Source organism: Typopeltis vanoorti, chromosome 6, assembly GCF_054136105.1.
Source record: "Typopeltis vanoorti isolate ZY-2024b chromosome 6, IOZ_Tvanoo_1.0, whole genome shotgun sequence".
Lineage (NCBI taxonomy): Eukaryota > Metazoa > Arthropoda > Arachnida > Uropygi > Thelyphonidae > Typopeltis > Typopeltis vanoorti.
The window spans coordinates 34,100,014-34,118,574 of record NC_143554.1 but is presented as its reverse complement, the minus strand read 5'-3'; the positions used below and the strand labels follow the sequence as shown (position 1 = coordinate 34,118,574).

General features: G+C 34.0%; 1 protein-coding gene across 3 annotated transcripts in view; it reads left to right on the top strand.

The window, feature by feature from the left end:
- Positions 1-18,561, top strand: part of LOC150105372 (protein brambleberry-like) — a 108,540-nt gene that overhangs the window by 41,570 nt on the left and 48,409 nt on the right. For all 3 annotated transcript variants that reach the window (XM_090394741.1, XM_090394742.1, XM_090394743.1), the window contains 3 exons: positions 3,974-4,153; positions 11,131-11,337; positions 16,774-16,921. In XM_090394741.1, the coding sequence (XP_090250867.1) occupies positions 3,974-4,153; positions 11,131-11,337; positions 16,774-16,921 (535 nt within the window). The remainder of the gene's footprint in view (positions 1-3,973; positions 4,154-11,130; positions 11,338-16,773; positions 16,922-18,561) is intronic.

Here is an 18,561-nt window from a genome sequence, read left to right as displayed (position 1 = left end):
GCTGGCATGAAATTCTGTCATGTTGTACCATCATTTTATGTATTTTGGTTTAAGCCAATAAAAATACAATTTAGTCGGCTAAATCCCAAATTGTCAGCACATCCTTGTTCGTTCAGTATCAAAGTAGATACCCAACAGGGTGCACCACGAGAAGATGAGGATTGGACATTAGGTCAGAAGCCCTGGTCGTTTCTCCACATGCCCTTAAAGGCTGTGTGGAGGTCTCCTCTCAGTTGTACAGCTTTGACCCTTGTAAAGCACCCCAGTTTGTGTAGTTTGTTCTATCTGGGACTTATTTTATGTAACGTGGAAATATTTCAGTGGCTGAGTTTGTTTACTCCAGAATATTTTTTTTTGAATTGAGTTATTATGAAAGATTTGAGTCTTCATCTGTTGTTTACCATTTGTTGACAAACTGTATAGCTAATATTATCACACCACCATAGCCAACTTCTTTCGAAGTCTTAGAATAACTTGTTTATTTAAAATCCAATAGCTATAAAAACATTGTTTGTTTTATTTGGCTGATATTGAAATCAAGTAAAATCACTGTAAAATCTCTTTATGCATAGCTACTCATAAGGTTAGAACTAGAGGATCACGTGCATTAATTGGAGGTAACATGGATGTCTCATTTCTTTTCACTGCTGATGATAATGAAATTCAGTGGGACAAACACGATTCCTTATTATATCTTACACTGCCATTATGCAGTGTCATTCTTCTAGCCTCTTCATTCTTTCACTTCCATACTATTTACATAATAATTCGCTCGATTTTTTTTTTTTTTTTTGCTGTTGACAGCAAAATCTACATGTATTATGCATTGCATTAGGACGAAACCAAGAATATAATTTCTTTGCATCTTTAATTTATAATAATATTTGTGTATTTTAGTTTACAGTTAACATTTGAAAGCTGCTTGACTAATCTTTAAAAATTTCGTATGCACCTTTTGGATATGTTATTCAGTTTTGTCGTTCTCAAAAGTAAATGGTGATTACTTCCTATTTCAAATTGCTTTTTGTGTCCTTAACCAGCATGAAAATATTGCTGTCAACAATTACATAGTTTGAATTTCTGATTTCATGTGTCTTCTCTCCATATGAAAATGTGCACATCTTTATGTTGAAACATGGCATTATTAATGACCAGTCTATACTAATAGCCACCCTTCCTGTAATGTGTAGCATTATACATGTCTTTAAGGATATGTGCATTGCACATATCCTTAAGCTATGAACAGACTTAACTTCCATGGATGATCCATGTTCTCCCCCCACCTTCCATATAACAAAAAATTTCATCAGATGATATTCTGTAACACCCATATGGAGGAAGTGGATCCTTCGATGAGTTGAGTAAATTCTTTAATTTTGCAGGAGATTTAAAGGTGGCTTTAAGGTTGTATTTCTGTGGTATTCTGTTTATTTTATCTTATATCCCTTTAATATATGGAATGGTTACGTTTTATTGTATTCTAGTTTATTTTTGTTTTTAAGTGAGGTCTTGTGAAGAATTTTGTTGATAGTATTTTGGCTGTACCAATTTTTATGAAGTTATTGCTGATAATTTTTAATTCATCTTTAAGTGCTTGTTCATTGGAGCAAATCTTCAAAACCCTGTTTTTTAGTGTGTTAATGACACCTGGTTTTTGTATTGGTGGTGATAGGAATTTGTGTGTATATATTTGTCAGTATGTGTAGGTTTCTGGTAAACACCGAAGGAAAGACTGCCAGAAGGAAGACATGTGACAAGTGTATCTAGAAAAGGAAGTGCATTCTGCTTCTCAGTTGTGAATTGTATGCCTTTGTGTTGTTTGTTTAGGTGGCTGAGGAAAGTGTCCAATATCTGGCTGCCACGGGACCAGATAGCGAAAGCCTCGTCAATGTATCTCAGCCAGACTTTGGGTTTTAAAGGAGAGGAATCTAGGGAACATTACTCAAACTATTCCATATAAAAGTTAGCAATTGGTTTTGGGAGGGATAACTGTGAGCCCATGGCTGTGCCTTCTTTTTGTAGGTAGAAAGTGTTTTGTCACACAAAATAGTCAGAATGTAGTATATTTGCAAAGAGTACTGTGATATCATGAGGGAATTTGTCCTGTAAATGAAGGATTGGGAATTGATCGGGAATATTTGTGAAGAGGGCAGAGACGTCAAATGTAATAAATCACCTTTTTCCAGTGTGATGTCTTTGATTTTGTTTACAAAGTGTTGTGTGTTTTTAATATAGGAGGGGGAATGACCTACCAACTCCTTGAGTGTTGATGCTAGTTTCTTGGCTAGGTGATAATTGGAGCTGTCTATACCTTAAACTATCGGCAAGAGCGGCATTCTGTTTGTGAATCTTTGGTAAGAGTTAATTATAAATAGGACTATATTTATCTCTAACACAGTGCAAATAATTTTTAAAAGAAGAAATATGCTTGTCGTAATTAAATTTGTTTGAAAATCGCACTATTTCACTAAAATATGCAGTGACTTATGGGACACCATGTATAAAAATTTGAATCCAAGGTACTTAAGGATTCACCACAAAAAAAAACAAAAAAAACTGCCCTTTGGTCGTGCTATGCACACAACACGCTGATAACCTGGAAAACAGGAGACATTCCTTTTTAGATTTCATTGACTGTCTGGGTAAATGCCACTGAGTATCCAGTTTATGAAAGATGGAGCTTGAACAACAAAATGCACCTCTCCTTCCTGAACATCTTAATCAAAAAATATACTAACCATTTTACCTTCTTAGTGATCTGTAAAATGACTAATAATGAGAAATATCAGAATGTTAGATTACACACCCCTGAAGTTAAAAAAATAGTGATTATTAAAACATTGAAATAAAAGGCCATGATTCGTTCAAATTTATTAAGGATACACTCTCTAGGGATGACTGCAATGCCATGAGAAAAAATTTGCACTATCCTCCAAACCTTTCCCTTTCAATATCTTGAACACTGAGAGATTTTGGAGGAGCACTATTTTGCCATTTATAGAAGCATTGGTAAGCATTTTGTAGATCTTAACTATATTATGAATGACATTCAGAATAGGTCTTCCAAACTCTCATATGTTAGGTATCAGGATCCAGTGTATGAAAAATAACTTGTGATAGTGTGGCATGTCATTGCCAGTTAGTATAGTCTTGTCTGGTGAGGAGGAGTTGGAGAGAGATGGATCATGTGGCAGCAGACATTGCAAGTTTTAAAGGCATAGTATTGAAAAAAATCACTCAAAGTTGACTGGAATACCTTTTGCAGTGGTCTACCACTGCAAAAGAAAATGTGAATGTCCTTTCAAGGAAGCTGTTTCTGTGAAAAGATGGACACACACAATGGAGGCAGCAGGGTTTTTCTCTCCCAGAAACATGGGTTTTTTCATCCTGCAAAGCAGGCAAACTAGACATAATGCACTGGCCTCAATAGCCTGAGTTGCTTTGGTTGTAAATCTAAAGAAACTAACATACTTATTGGAATTAGTTGTGTAGGATATGAGTTTTGTTTATGCATTGTGACATAAAACCAGATCTACGTTCTATCTAAAAGAACAAATGAATTGTGGAAAAATGCATTGCAAAAAGGAATCTGACGTCGTTTCTATAAAAGGCACTACTTTTATCTGTTATTTGTTTCTGATACAATTTGACTATAAGCTTTGTGCATTTACATAGCTATTACTTTGTTTATAGTAACAAATACCTGTTGATTCTTATGTGGTTTATTAAGTCTGACTCAGACTATCCAAAGTGGTAATACCTCCCCCCCTGCCACACACACACACACAAATAAATAAATTGACTACATAGTGTGTTGTGTATTTTCAATCAGATACTTATTGATTTGAAGTGAATGAACCTTATTTTAATGACTTGAAAATTTTCAGGCTCTTTTCTTTATTAGTAAGAACTTCCTTTGTTATTATTTTTTTTTTTTTTTAAAGAAGGCATATTTTAATGTTTGTTTTGACAGATAACAGTACCCAAAGAATTCTTCAACAACATAATTATACAGTTACTCATTATATTGAGACATTAGAAAATCTGCAGCGTATCAATGCTACAATTAGCTATTTATCTTCATTGCTGAATGAGATGAAGAAAGAGGTAGATGACAAACTTGGTTGGTTGACTACGCTTATTGGTGGAGCAGGTAAGATTCTTTTGCATTGATATTATTTAGAGCGATATTTCTTTAATTCATATTGAAATGGGGTTGAAAAATGCATTTGTCTGTGATGATTGATTATATATTTATATTACTTATTAAATATTTATATATTTATATTACTTACTGCATTCTTCTGGGGAATGCTGGTCATTACAAATGTTGGTTTTTGCTGATTATCACTGATTTTATCATAATGGAATACAACTGAGAGGACAGGATCATTTTATCTTTAGAGAGTGTTCAGTCATATTGGGAGTTTACCAGTGAATCATTACATGTTCACCTAAAATAGATACATAGTGGAGAGTGGTAATTAGCTTATTTTTTACCCAGTGATGGAATATGCAGAATCTGACTGTTAATAGCGGAATGTTAAAACTTGGGAAGTTGAGAAAGAACTACAGCAATCCCTCGATTAGTGAGCCTAATGTGTTCTTTAAAACAGGCGCATTAATTGAAAATGCACTAATTGAATATAATAACCTATGGGAAAATGTATAATTCGTTCCTCAGATTTCTTTTTTGACCCTTAATTTTTTTTATAAAATAATTAGGGTATGTCTCAGGGCCTAGTTAAAGGAAAACCATGAAGCTGAAAGCAATAAAACATATTCAGAATATAAATTTATTATTCTGCTTCTTAACAAAGAATTGAGTTAACGTAATAACTAATAATTAAGGAATTGACAGCGTACACTAAAAATATAAATTAAATAAACTTTAATATATACTTTCCGATATTTCGGCAAACAGCACGTTGCCATCTTCTTGGGAACTTAATACAAAGACACGTGCACACAAGTACTACATAACGGCAAATGAGAACCAAAGCTAGGAAGCTAACGTTTTCCTAAAGTCCTGGTTGTGCACCCTGGCGGGCTATATTGGTAGTTCTTGGCCTTTGAGCTGAAGTTCTTCTGATAAATGTTTCCCAAATTTGGGGCAGTCTCATGCATCCAAATTTGTTGAGGTTTGGCATGTTCCTAAGGGCTGAGGCTGATTCCATGAATAGTCTTTCATATTTGAACTTGCTGCGGTGTATTACTGTGGCTTTCCAGGGGCCACAATCAGGACTTTAAGAAAACGTTAGCTTCCTAGCTTTGGTTCTCATTTGCTGTTGTGTAGTACTTGTGTGCACGTGTCTTTGTATTAAGTTCCTAAGAAGATGGCAATGTGACGTTTGCCGAAATATCGGAAAGTATATATTAAAGTTTATTTAATTTATATTTTTAGTGTACGCTGTCAATTCCTTAATTATTAGTTATCATGTTTAACCAGTGTATAAGCCTCTCTACAAGAAGAATGAGTTAACGTAGTTTGGTGGGCATTCTGTTTCTTTTTTTCATACAACTGACGGTATGGCCCTATTGCCTCTTTTGCAAATTTTACTGTTCTCTCTTCACCAGGGTCAGCCTCTAAGCATTGCTGCTTAAAAACTTTGATTGTACAAAAACTATTTTCAAATTGTTTCTGTGAAACCTCTTTGGGCTTGTCAGTGATTAAATTTTCTTCATATTTTTCAGGATCTTCGCGCTGTGTATCTACATTTAGCAGGTCGGAATCACTCAACTTCTCAGAATGAGATTTAATTAACTTAGATTCATTTGAAAAGCCTCTAAAATCATTTGCACAATGTGGAAGAATGTGCTTCCAAACGGCTCGCATATTGCTAGCAGTAATTTCATTCGACTTTGCCACTTTATAACCAAGCTGAGATTTCTCTGATTTGGCTAGAAAAATATTGGAAGGCATTCGCTTCCAAAAAAAGGCCGGTTTCATCAACATCAAATATTTGTTGATCACAATAGTCTCCTTCTTACACAAATTCTTTTACTCATGATTAAAGGTCAGGAAAGTAATTTAAAATAAAAAAGTAAGGAAAACAATTGCACGTGATGTGATCAGCAAAATGCTATGTAAAGCAGACGACATAAATTTTGGCAGTAAATTTGGAACCTAGTGTACATGGAAATGGTGTAGTATGCCATTAAAAAATAACTTTGTTAAATGTTTCAAATTGGTAACTAAGTTATTTCATCATCTGTAACATTTATTTTTAAGATCGGCGCACTAATTGAATTTGGGTATCGAAAAAAGATGGTGCATTAATCGAGGGATTGCTGTATTCATTTTTCCAAAGTATTTCTTTATATTGATTCTAATGTAAATGTTTTAGTGCCCATGTAGCTCAGTGGAGATGACATGTGCTGTTCATGACACTAGACTGCCTGAAGAAAGGAGGATCATAAGTTCTGTTCTAGCCACCAATTAGGGGAATTTTTACTAACCTTTTTTTTTTTTTTTTTGACTGGTTCTTGAGTTAGCCAATCTCTGGCATGGGCGAGTGAGTTTTTTTCTCCTGGAAACTCAAGGAAATAGACTGCCGAATCCACACTATTTTCACATAGTAAAAACATAGTGTTAGGATTTGGTGTAACAGATCAGCTTCGGTGTTGAAGGTTATTTGATTTATTTTTAACAGTGTTAACAATACCAAATGAACTACAGGTATCCCTTGCTTAACGTGGATCGGATTTGATTATCGCGGTGAAATTAATTGCTGCAATCCCTTGATATATGCAGCAAGAGTTTTGATTAACGCACCTTTAAATTTACCAATCAAAATCATGCTCGCGCCACGAGGCCGCTAGCCTTGTGGTCATCCAAATTCTTTTAATGATCTGTGTGAGAATGTGAAAGTTTTATTTTTCCCACCAAATACAACATCATTGTTACAACCTATGGACATGGGAGTCATTGCAACTTTCAAAGCCTATTTTCATAAAAAGACATGCTCAAAGGCAGTGGAAACAACAATGGGAGAAAATGTGATTACGCTCCACGAATTTTGGAAAAAATTTATCATTAAACATGCAATCGAGAACATTCGTGGCTTCTGGGAGCAAGTGTCTTCTAGTTGCATGAAAGCTGTTTTGAAAAACCTTCTGCCAGAATGCGCTAATGCCTTGAGTTGCTTTCAAAATCCTGTGAACAACTTGGTCAAAGAAATCGTTGCAATTGGTGAAGACCTCAGTTTTGATGGTGTTGATGCAGAAGATGTTAAAGAATTATTGGATTCAAATTCAAAAGATTTCAGTGACAATGATCTTCTTGAAATTGAACAATGCACATATGAAGACAGCAAACAAATGGAATGTGAAGATGTGGTTCCAAAGGAAATAATTGGTTTACCAATTGTTGTTAGTGTTAAAATTGGTAAACCGATTTTTCTAACATGCAGCAATCACTTTTTTGTTGCATAGAAAAATAATATTTAAAAAAAAAAATATTTTTGATCTTTACATAATATGAGAATCTCCCAAATGTTTGAGGAGAGAGAGAGAGAGAGACACAATCATTTCAGGTCAGGTTAGGTCAATATAAAAAGGCATCAAATTTCTTTTGAAAACATTTCATATTTAAATGTTTCTGTGGGTTTAGCATGAATACTGTGCTGAGCCAGACCAAATTTTTGAGGTTTCAAGCATTCAACATAGTATGCTTGATTGATTCTTTTTTTTCTTACGAAACAGCCTGTTTACTCAAATATGTCAAATTACATTCACAAGGGATCTAGTAAACGCCAGTTGAAGATAGAGACAATGGTTTGTCTTTTGTAGATAGTAAGAGACATGAAATTTTGTTGATAGGAAAATATGTGGGATTAAATTGAAAATTCTTCAAAATTCTATCAGGTTCAGAGATGCCAGAAATATTTTGGATTGGAACCTTGTAATCAAGAATCCTTAGGTGTTGGGATGTAAGGAGTCAGTTATCTGTTGGATTTGATGAAGTTTGTAACCATTTCATTCCATTAAAGTTTTGGTAGTGAGATGTTCTTGTTGTGAGCCTGAGGGAGAAGAGCAAACATTATACACTATTAATTAGTCACTTGACAACACCGTTTTTTTTTTTTGTTGTTGTTGTTTTTTTTATGAGCAGACTTTTGATATGTATATCTGCCACTAAAGGTAAATTTCTGATAAACACACAAAGTACCTGAAGCTGTGTGAATAAGAAAGATGGTCAACTGCTGGCACTTCCTTTTTCTATGATGAATTGAAAACATGAGCAAAAGCTATTGATCTAGTATAGGAAGGTGGTAAGTTCCCTTTCAGAATGAGGCCAATCAGCAGAATATTTTATTTTTAAGTATTATTTCTTTTACATGCAACAACCATTTTAATTGGTAAACTGATTGTTGTATTTACCATGTGTTCATTGAATTGCTATTATTTTGACACACTGGTGATGTACTGTTAATTTCATTACGAAATATCTGTACTTTTCATTTAAACTTATTGCTAGTGATCATGTTTTTTATAATTTGTGTTTGTGTGATTTATGTCACAGGTACCTTTTAAAGATTAAACATATTCTTGTTTGGATGTAAAATAAGTTAAACAAATAAATAAAAACACTAAAGAAATGTGTTGTTTAGCAATCTCACATGTAAAAGGTATAGCTAAAAAAAAATTCTACATCTTCAAGAAATGTAGCTAGCATACTCCTCTTTCTAGTACAGGAACTATCAATGCTTCCATTATAATTAAGCATCATCCTTGTTCTCATGCAGTCATATGCACTTGTAACTGCTCTAGACAGATTAGTAGATCTGCAGACATTATTAAATGTCTAATAAAAATATATATATATTTACTCTCCCCAGCATACAATAATTCAGGATTGGCTGATTATACCTTGTCAATAGATCATCTGATTCATGTTTTATTGTAATTTGTATTTACAAATTACAAAGTACATCCAAAATCCTGTAGTAACAGTTGTTTTAGCTCTTACAAACAACAAAAGTTCCACACATTAAAGAAAACTGAATGTATTAACACATTGCATTAATAAATGAGTATTGTTGTTGTGGTTAGTTTATAATTTGTTTTAAAACTACTAGATCTTGATTGTAACTGTTAATATTTGGTCCCTTTACACTAAGTATGAGAAATTTTGTTTTGGAAAATTTCTCATACTTAGTGTAAAGATGTAGTGTCATTATTCATGAACGTACCAGTTGAAGAAGTGATTAAGATCATAGAAAATCGCTATTCACACGACATTGCTCAGCTTTTCTGCCATTGTCTCAAATCAAACTACTTTAAAGTAAATAATATAATGTATGAACAACTTGATGGCTTAGCCATGTGCAGTCCCTTGTCACCACCTTGCACGGATCTGTTCATGGAAAAACTAGAAGCTGACATCCTATCCAAAATAAATCCGAAACCATTAGTCTGTTGAAGATACGTGGACGATGTCTTCATCATTTGGAAAAACACAGAAAATGCCTTACATGAGTTCCTTCAAAAAAATCAAGTTCACGTTAGAGTTGGAAAATAACAATCAATTACCTTTTCTGGACACACTAATAAAAAAACAAGAGAATGGACAAATCAAGCTCACAATCTATCGCAACCCTACAGACACTGGACATTATCTTCACTTTAAATCTACTCACCATCGTCCACAAAAACTTAGCATTACACATATGCTAAAAAATAGAGCAACAAATATCATCACAGAAGAAAAAGATCTGCTTGGTGAACTCTCACTCATATCTCAAACTCGAGTCAGAAATGGTTACCCAAAAAATATAATCCAAAAGATTCTCAATAGAAACAACCTCCAGTCATGCAGTATACATCATCCATTGTCATACCTTATGCTGGCTCAGTTTCAACAAAAATAGCAAAAATCATTTTTGCTATTTTTGTTGAATCAAAAACCAGGTCTTTCAACATCAGGGTTGCCTTCAAACCTATTCAAACTACACGACACATGTTAAGATCTAAGGACAGCATCACCTTCTACAAGTACGCAGGTGTATATAACATCCCATGTTCCTGCAGACTGAATTATATAGGCCAAACATCACGAAGCCTAGAAATCCGGAAAAAAAGAACATATGGGGGTGGGGGGATGTCAACAACAGAACAGATACCTCAGGATTAGCCCATCATTTCTCGATTTCGGACCACTCCATCGATTGGGACAACAGCTCCATGCCATACATTGAAGAAAATTTCAGATGTAGAAACTTTAAAGAAGCTGCAGTGGTACTCCAGACAGGAGACAACCCAACAGAAATCAGGGCATGATACTAAAAGACATTTGGAAAAGCTTAATAAATTCACTATGTTTAGAAGAACCAAACTTCACAAAAAACTATAAAATGTGATCAACAAACAATGACTAAAGCTCCATGCTCTTGATGTGTCACGTCATTTCAATTTTAATTAATTTAACTGTTGTTACTCCATTCTTTTTTTAGTATTTAACGTTATTGTACCCATTTCTTGTCCTGAAGAAGCCAGACAGACTTAAGCTGGCGAAACTTGTCAATGATTGTATATATTTATAAAGAACTATGGTCCACTAATAAATCCGAAAGAAAATTTCTCATACTACTAGATCTTATTGTTAAGATAAAGTTCACAATAATTCATTAGTATCTATAATTATACGATGGACCAGAAAAATCCTTATAGTGCTTTAAGTTACAATTAGAGAAGACTGTAGACTAAATTTGGAGATCACAATGTTTCTTCTTCTTTTTGTTCAGATGAAATTTGCAGAAGTTTAGGTTGATTTTCTGGGTGTACAAGTTCAACAAAATCCTTGAGGTGTTTTTAAGTTAAGAATAAAGGGTGTGAGTATACCACATTTGTCTATATTAGACATTATTGCTATTGATCTCACTACATTGTGAGACATATAGTAGAATTATTGCCATTTCAAATATAGACCATTATCTGTATAAAAAAAAAGTAGCCATACTCAACATTAGGCAGGTGGTCATAATTAATTGTTGTGTGTGTTAATTGTTAGTACTTTGTTCTAAATATGCACACATTGAAATAATAACTTTTGCATTCTATTTAAACTTTCATGAGAACAGAAAAAAAAAATTCTTCAGTAACTAATTTCTTTTTTTTCTTCTTCTATAGGTGATCAGTTGAGTATAATTTACATCTGTATTCTCCATGGCATCTATCTCTTAACAGCTGCCATTATTGCTGCTTTTGTGGAACTGCCTTATATTGCAAGAATAGCTATACTCTTAATTGTTCCTCTTAATGCATTTACAGAGGTTAACCAAGGAACTAGCTTTTCTTTTACATCTTTAACCATTGCTATTTTTGGAATTGTTCTTGGTAAGTTACATATGTATGTACAGTAGTGATGTGTATATTTTAAATCAAGACGTAATGGAAAATCAGAAAAATCCATTGAATCTCCAAGTGAATTATTATTGCAAAATTATTTCTAACATTTTTTTTTTATTATTTTTATTTTTTTTAAGAGACTTTTTTTTTTTTTTTTTTTTTTTTTTATTAAGAGACTTCAGGGAGTTAGGGACTCATTAAGGAAGACCATATATTCCAACCAGCTGTTATTCCTATTATTGAATTCATTCACACTGCTTGCTTGCATTACATCCAATCACTCACCACTCTGAGAGAAAAATCTAGCCCTCACCCCTCCTTCACAGCATTCATTCTCATCTTCCAAGAATGTTCTCATGGCCTTCCCCCCCCCCACCTTCCATAAAATGAAAAATTCCATCTACTGAAATCCTGTATGATCCTTTGAGAAGTTTGTAAGGCTCAATCATATCATCTCTCTTTCTCCTGTTTGCTAGTGCCTGCAGTCTACAAATTCTCAATCTGTCTTCATAATGAGTATTCCACACCCCTACACTACTGATTACCTTTTTAACACACTCCACTGAAACCAGGAGACCACACCGTGCACTAGTCCAAGTGAGGTCTTATCAACACTTTGTAAAGAGGCAAAATGACTTCATTACCTTTACATGTCAAGGTTTATTTTAGCATTCCAATTTTTCTGAGTTGTATTTGCATTCTTTGCTATATGGCCCTTGAACTTCAACTTCCTCTATCTACTAAACCTATTAATCTACCAATCTACTAAAACTCCAAGATCAGTTTCTTCTAGCATAATCCCACCAATATAATATGACATTGAATATCTAATCTGAATGAAGTCCATGACTTTGCAATTCCTGAATCTTCAAATCATTCTGCAAGTACTTCATATTAACAGCTCCTGATTACCCTACATATAATTGCATCATCAGCAAAGTGACTTAAGATATAAAGCGATATGACCTGTATGTCGCAGGTCAGATCCTTCCCAATGTCATTAATGTACAAATTGAATAAGAATGGATCAAGGATTGATCCTTGTGATACACTACTGGTTACTCTTAAATCTTGCAGAATCATATCCCCCCCCCATATACTACTTTTTGATATCTGTCAATCATCCATCCTCTTATCCATGCCAATAATTTATAATCCAGTCTCATATTTTCCAATTTATGGAACAGTTTTTCATACTGTATTCTGTCAAAAGCCTTAACAAAATCCAAAAGTATCATAGTGTATCCATTCCCCTTGTCTAACTCTACAGTAAATTTATTATAGAATGTGAGCAAGTTACTAAAACATGACCATTCCTTAGCAAACCCATGCTGTTCATTGCAAAGTATAGTTTCTCTGTCAATCCATTTCTGTATGCAAGCCCTAACTAACTTCCAAAATCTATACCACGACTCCAGAGATACTGATAGATCGACAGTTGGATACACCAGTCTTTGCATTGACCCTTGTGCATTGTGCATTCTTTCCACGTAAGTGGAAAGAATATATGGAACGTATTGAAAGTGAATTATTAAATTACTGAAAAAAAAAAAAAAAAAGTCAAAAGTGGGAAAAAAATTGTATGGAAATTAAATTATGGAGGAAATTTTACACACACACACACACAGATTGCTAACACAAGGTTATTTCATCCCTTTTGCTAATGTTTTAAAGAAAGGAAGATGCTTATAGGATAAAGATTTTATCCTATAAGAAATGGATGTGATAGAATCGTAAAAACTAGCATTATAGATTATGAATGCAGCATGTTCTTGGTATTCTTATTCAGTGGTTTTGATTGCATTTTGGTATTGGAGTTAGTTATTGTAATGGAGGAAAAACACAACACCAGTCTTGAGTTGTTCGTCAGTTAATCCCAATGATGATTACCTAGGCACCTTCTTATTTCAGTGCACTAATTTTTACAATCACCAAACCAGATTCTCCATCTCCCCTCCCTCAAAGGACTATCTATTTCTTATAGGATTCCTTAACTGACATTCTGCATTCAGACCATTTGTCTGATCATTTGTCCTGATGTCCTTGTTTGACTTCACTGTTAACTCATGCTGGTTTTGTGTTTTCAGGATGAAATTCATCACCCTTATTTGATGTTTCTTAGTTCGCCTTTGGAATGTTCCTTGCATTAGCAGTAATAATGGAACCAAGGTACTTTTTCATTCAATTATTTATTTATTTTGAGGGAGTTCTTTGCAACAAATTTTTAAGCATATTCAATTTTAGACCACACCATACACTTTCAACTGTTACTTCACCAGCACTTTTCCTTATTTTTATCTGCTTTAGCTTCTATTCATGTTGAAGTTTCTGGAACAGAAAATGACGTGGACATGGAACGCAAATATTATCTCCTATATTATTTATAATATAATCTCCTATCAACCATTTTTCTCCAAATTACCAGTCAGCATTCCAATATTGTCATATCTAACATTTTGTTCTTCTGAAACATTTCTGGCTGAATCAATCCACCTAGACATTGGTCTTTCTCTTTTGAAATAAGTTGTTTATTTCAATTTACTCTGTTTTTCTGGTTGTAATATCTCTAATACTTATTCTTCTTTTCTTTTGTATATGGTAAAATAATTTTTTCATTTTTCTCCTTCTATAACTGGTATATTTATACATTCACATATTTATTTTTGATTTCTGATTATTCTCCATGCTTCTTTCTCTGTCCAATAAAAGTCATTGTTTAAGTCAATATTTTTGCTTTATAAGTCTTATTGTTGTTTATATCATTTTTATTTTTTACTATTCTTCATATTTGGATATATTAGTTATCATCATCAAATTCCTGCTATGTACCCTCAAGGGGTGTACAGGATATGATAGTACTACATGAAAATTTACATCATTGCTAACTTCCTATCTACAATTTTCCTTCAAATCAGCCTGTTACTTGTCAAGACTCCAACATTATCAGATCTTATATTTCATTTGTCTAAGGCACTTTGTACCGTATCAATCCACCTATAGCTTGGTCTTCCTCTGGGTCATTTTCCTGCCAACCTGGCAGAGAACACTTGTTTTGCTAATCTTTCCTTGCCCATTCTGTTTAAGTGACCTGAAATTAGCTCTGCTAATGCATTCCTGGATGCTGACAATGTCAAGTTCTTTCCCAATAACCTCGTTTTTAATATGATATTACCATTGATGCCATCTGTTCATGCCTCTAATCTTTCTCAGAACTCTCATATCTGCGGTCTCTAGTCTTTGGTTGAGTGTTTTACTTCTGACCCAGCTCTCAGATCCATAAGTTAAAATTGGTTTGAACACTGTCTTGTATACAACTAATTTAGTGTTTTGTCTAATTTCTCTCTTATTCCATATAAATTTATTCAATTGACTTCCTACCATACCAGCTTTGTTGATTCTGTTGTCTATTTCCATATTTAATTTACCATCTTCATTAAAATTGTGCCTAGCTGAAATGTTTTACTTGTTCCACAGGTTCTCCATTCACAACTCAGTTGACATTTTCAATGATTCTACCTATTTTCATTGTCTCTAAATGGTGATCACTTCCGATTTCAAATCCTCTGTACACTTTGCTGTCCTGTACCAGTGGGAAAACATCACTATCAACAATAACATAGTCAATGAGACTTTTCTTATTCCTTGCCTCTTCTCTCCATGTGAATTTGTGCACATTTTTATTTTAGAACATGGTGTTAGTAATAACCAGTCCATGTCCTGAGCAGAAATCCAACAGGTATTTGCCATTGTTATTAGCTTTGCTCTTTTCTCCAAATTTTCCCAAAATATTTTTGTATGTCTGACAATCACTTCCTACTCTGCTATTTAGATCTCCAACAAGGACCAACTTTTCCTTTTTCATTGTCAGTTGGTTTCTCTAAAGCCTTAAAAAATTCCTCACTTCTACCTTAGTAGAACTTTCTGTAGGACCATAGGCACTAATAAGTCTCATTGTCCAGTTCCCCATTCTCGTATTTGCCCACATCACAATACTTGAGACTGCCTGCCATTCCAGAAGATTAGCCTCATATTTAGTGTTGAATACTATGGCTACTCCTTCTTTTCCTTGATTGTCATTGCCTGAATATAACATTTTGTATTTATTGCTCAGAAAGATCTCACCAGTTTTTGTCTTTTTTGTTTCAGTCACCCCTATTATGTCGATCTGATACTTATCTAATTCCTCATCTAGCTCCATTTCTTTGCCATTCAGGCTTCTTATGTTGATAGTACCAATCTTTAACTCTGGTGATGTTGAGTTGGGGTGTGTTTTCAAATTTGATCCAGTAACTGACTTTTAGCTGTTCGTCCTGGTTCCCTGGCAAAAACAACGGGGATCCTTGTTTAACCGGGCAGCGCCCCAGCCAGCATGAAATTTTGTCATGTACCATCATTTTGTATTTTGGTTTAAGCCAGTAAGAATACAATTTGGTCGGCTAAATCCCAAATTGCCAGCCCATCCTCGTTCGTTCAGTATCCAGGTAGATACCCAACAGCGTGCACCACGAGAAGGTGAGGGTGTGACATTAGATTCAGAAGCCCTGGTCTATCATCTGCATTCCTTTACAGTCTGTGTGGAGGTCTCCTCTCAGTTATACAGCTTTGACCCTTAAGTACCCCGTATATATGTCTTATCTTGCAAATGGTTTATTAAATGTTTATTTTTTTTTAGTGCTTTTATTTCTTTATTATACTAAGTGGGTCCATCTTTTGAATTTTTTAGTTTTTGTCCTATTGCATCATATGCTAATTTAGAATGTGTTTAAATTTTTTTTTTCCAGTGATAATCTTTATCTTCCTCATTACTGATAGCTATTTTTTGAAACTGCTCTCTTTGGTTAGTCTGTTTTGGTATCATAATTCCACCTTAACATTATTCCATTATATTTCCTTACTTTTGTGTTTTTCACTTCATTTTGTGGATTTAAAATCAGTAGTCCATGATCCCTTCCACTTCTCACACATGTTATAACTCTGATATCCATATATTGTAGTTTCACTGTTTTGTTTGTTATTATGTAATGTATGATAGATATATTAAAAAGTGTATTTTAAATTTGTTATCTGTACAAAATTCAAGTAATGTCATTCTGTTTGAATTGTTAGCTTTTTGTTGAATCTTTGACATGTTCCTGATATTACATTAGTCTTTTCTAGTCTTTTCATTTGTCTCCTGCCAGTATATGTCTCTCTCCCTTAGCAACATAAAAATTGAATTAGCAGTTACTGGATAAAATTTTTGCTTGCTTTTGTTGAATATTGCACCTTTTTGACGATAGAAGGTTAAGTCAGTTGTTATACCCAGAATGTGGTTATTTATATTATACAGGAATTTCTTTCACATTTAGAAAATCTATGTAATTTTATATATTCGAAATGCTTTTATATGTGATTTATAATGTTCTTTTTTTTTTTTTTCTCCAGTTAATTGGGTTGTTGGTATAGTTCTTAATGGACTCAGTAAAGATGAAGTTTGCCACAATGATGTTCCTAATGGCAGGAAAACTACATATCACCTTTCCTCCTGCAATATAGGAAGTCAAAGTTCAAATGGTCATCTTTTACATACAAGGTATGTGTCTCTCTCTCTCTCTCTCTCTCTCTCTCTCTCTCTCTCTCTCTCTGTATGTGTGTTCTTCTTTTCAGTTCTCCCACACATACAACACATCATCCTCCTGCATATTTTTTTCCCTTTCTGGGGATTGGGAGAGAGAACTGAAAAGAATAGTTCCAGTTGTCTCAATGTTATTAATTATTCTGTATATGCTTATGAATTGTAACATTAACAAAGTAAGTTACACAAGCCTTACTTTCATGATCTTTCTTCCTTTCTTTAGTTTCTGTTTTTATAAATATGTCTTGCTTGCTGGTTTGTTGGCAGTGTACTTTAGCATGAAATCAGCCTTGTGCTAAGGCAGTAATTTTATGAAAAACACTCAAAATAATTAAATGCAGATTTGCCAAATTATTTACATTTATCGTTAACTTTGAATAAGTCTGTTCTATGCACTTTACATTCTACTAGAAAAGGAAATATAGAGTATGATGTAGAAAGTTTTTTACCTTGGGTATAATATATGTTAAAGATGCCAAGCTATTTTAAACCTGGTTTTGCTCCATTTCCCAAGTAAGCAAACAGACAAATAAGTCAACTTTGCATCTGCACATAGTGCAAGTCTAAGTGACCTGGAAAGTAGTGCAACTCATGGTAAAGGTGGAATAAGGGAATACTTGGGAAATGGAGTAAAACCAAGTTTAAAATAGCTTGGCATCTTTAACATATATTATACCCAAGGTAAAAAACTTTCTACATCTATCTCCTCTCATCCTGAGATTTTTATTTAATAAGGTCAAGCACCTTATGGTAACTTGTGTTAGTAAAATACTTATAAGCTCTGTATTACTTAACCTTGGTATTTCTAAGCCTGGCTCCCACTGATGAGACCTTTATTGAGGTCTCATCAGCTCCTTAATGCATAGCATCATACATCTCCTCAAGGAGATGGGCTTTGCATTAAGGGTAAATATTAAGAATAGTGATCAGAGCTTATTCCACCTTTACCACGAGTTACCTAGACTTGCACTACTTTGCGGGTCACTTAGACTTGCACTACGTGTAGGCGCAAACTTGACTTATTTGTCTGTTTGCTTACTTGTGAAATGGAGTAAAACCAGGTTTAAAATAGCTTGGCATTTTTAACATAGAGTATGATGTCATATTTTTAAAAAACGGTTATGCTAAAATGCGGTTTTCTAATTATATCTGAAAGTGAGCAACCTTGAATTTTCATTCATAGGTTGCTCACTTTGTGTTATAGCAGTACCACAAAACATTGGGGCGGGGGGAGCAGAAAGGAAACATTAATGTTGGATTTGAATACTTATAGTAATGTGAACATTCAAATGCAAAAACACTTCATAGGAAATGAATGGATTACTGATACTGAAGTGGAATGTGTACATGGAAATAGCTATCTTCAGAATTCCAGGATTATCTTACCATTTGCCAGATTACAGTACTGATGAGTTATAAATTTATAACCTTTTGGGAATAGGATTCTCATAAAAAAAAAAAAACAAAAAAAAAACTAGCAAATTCTAAACCTAGTTTCCTTCCTTCATGGTTACACAGTGATCAGAATTCATAAAAATTATTGAAACAACTACCACTCACTGTGTTCACTGGGCATCTACAGATGCCGTATGGTCACT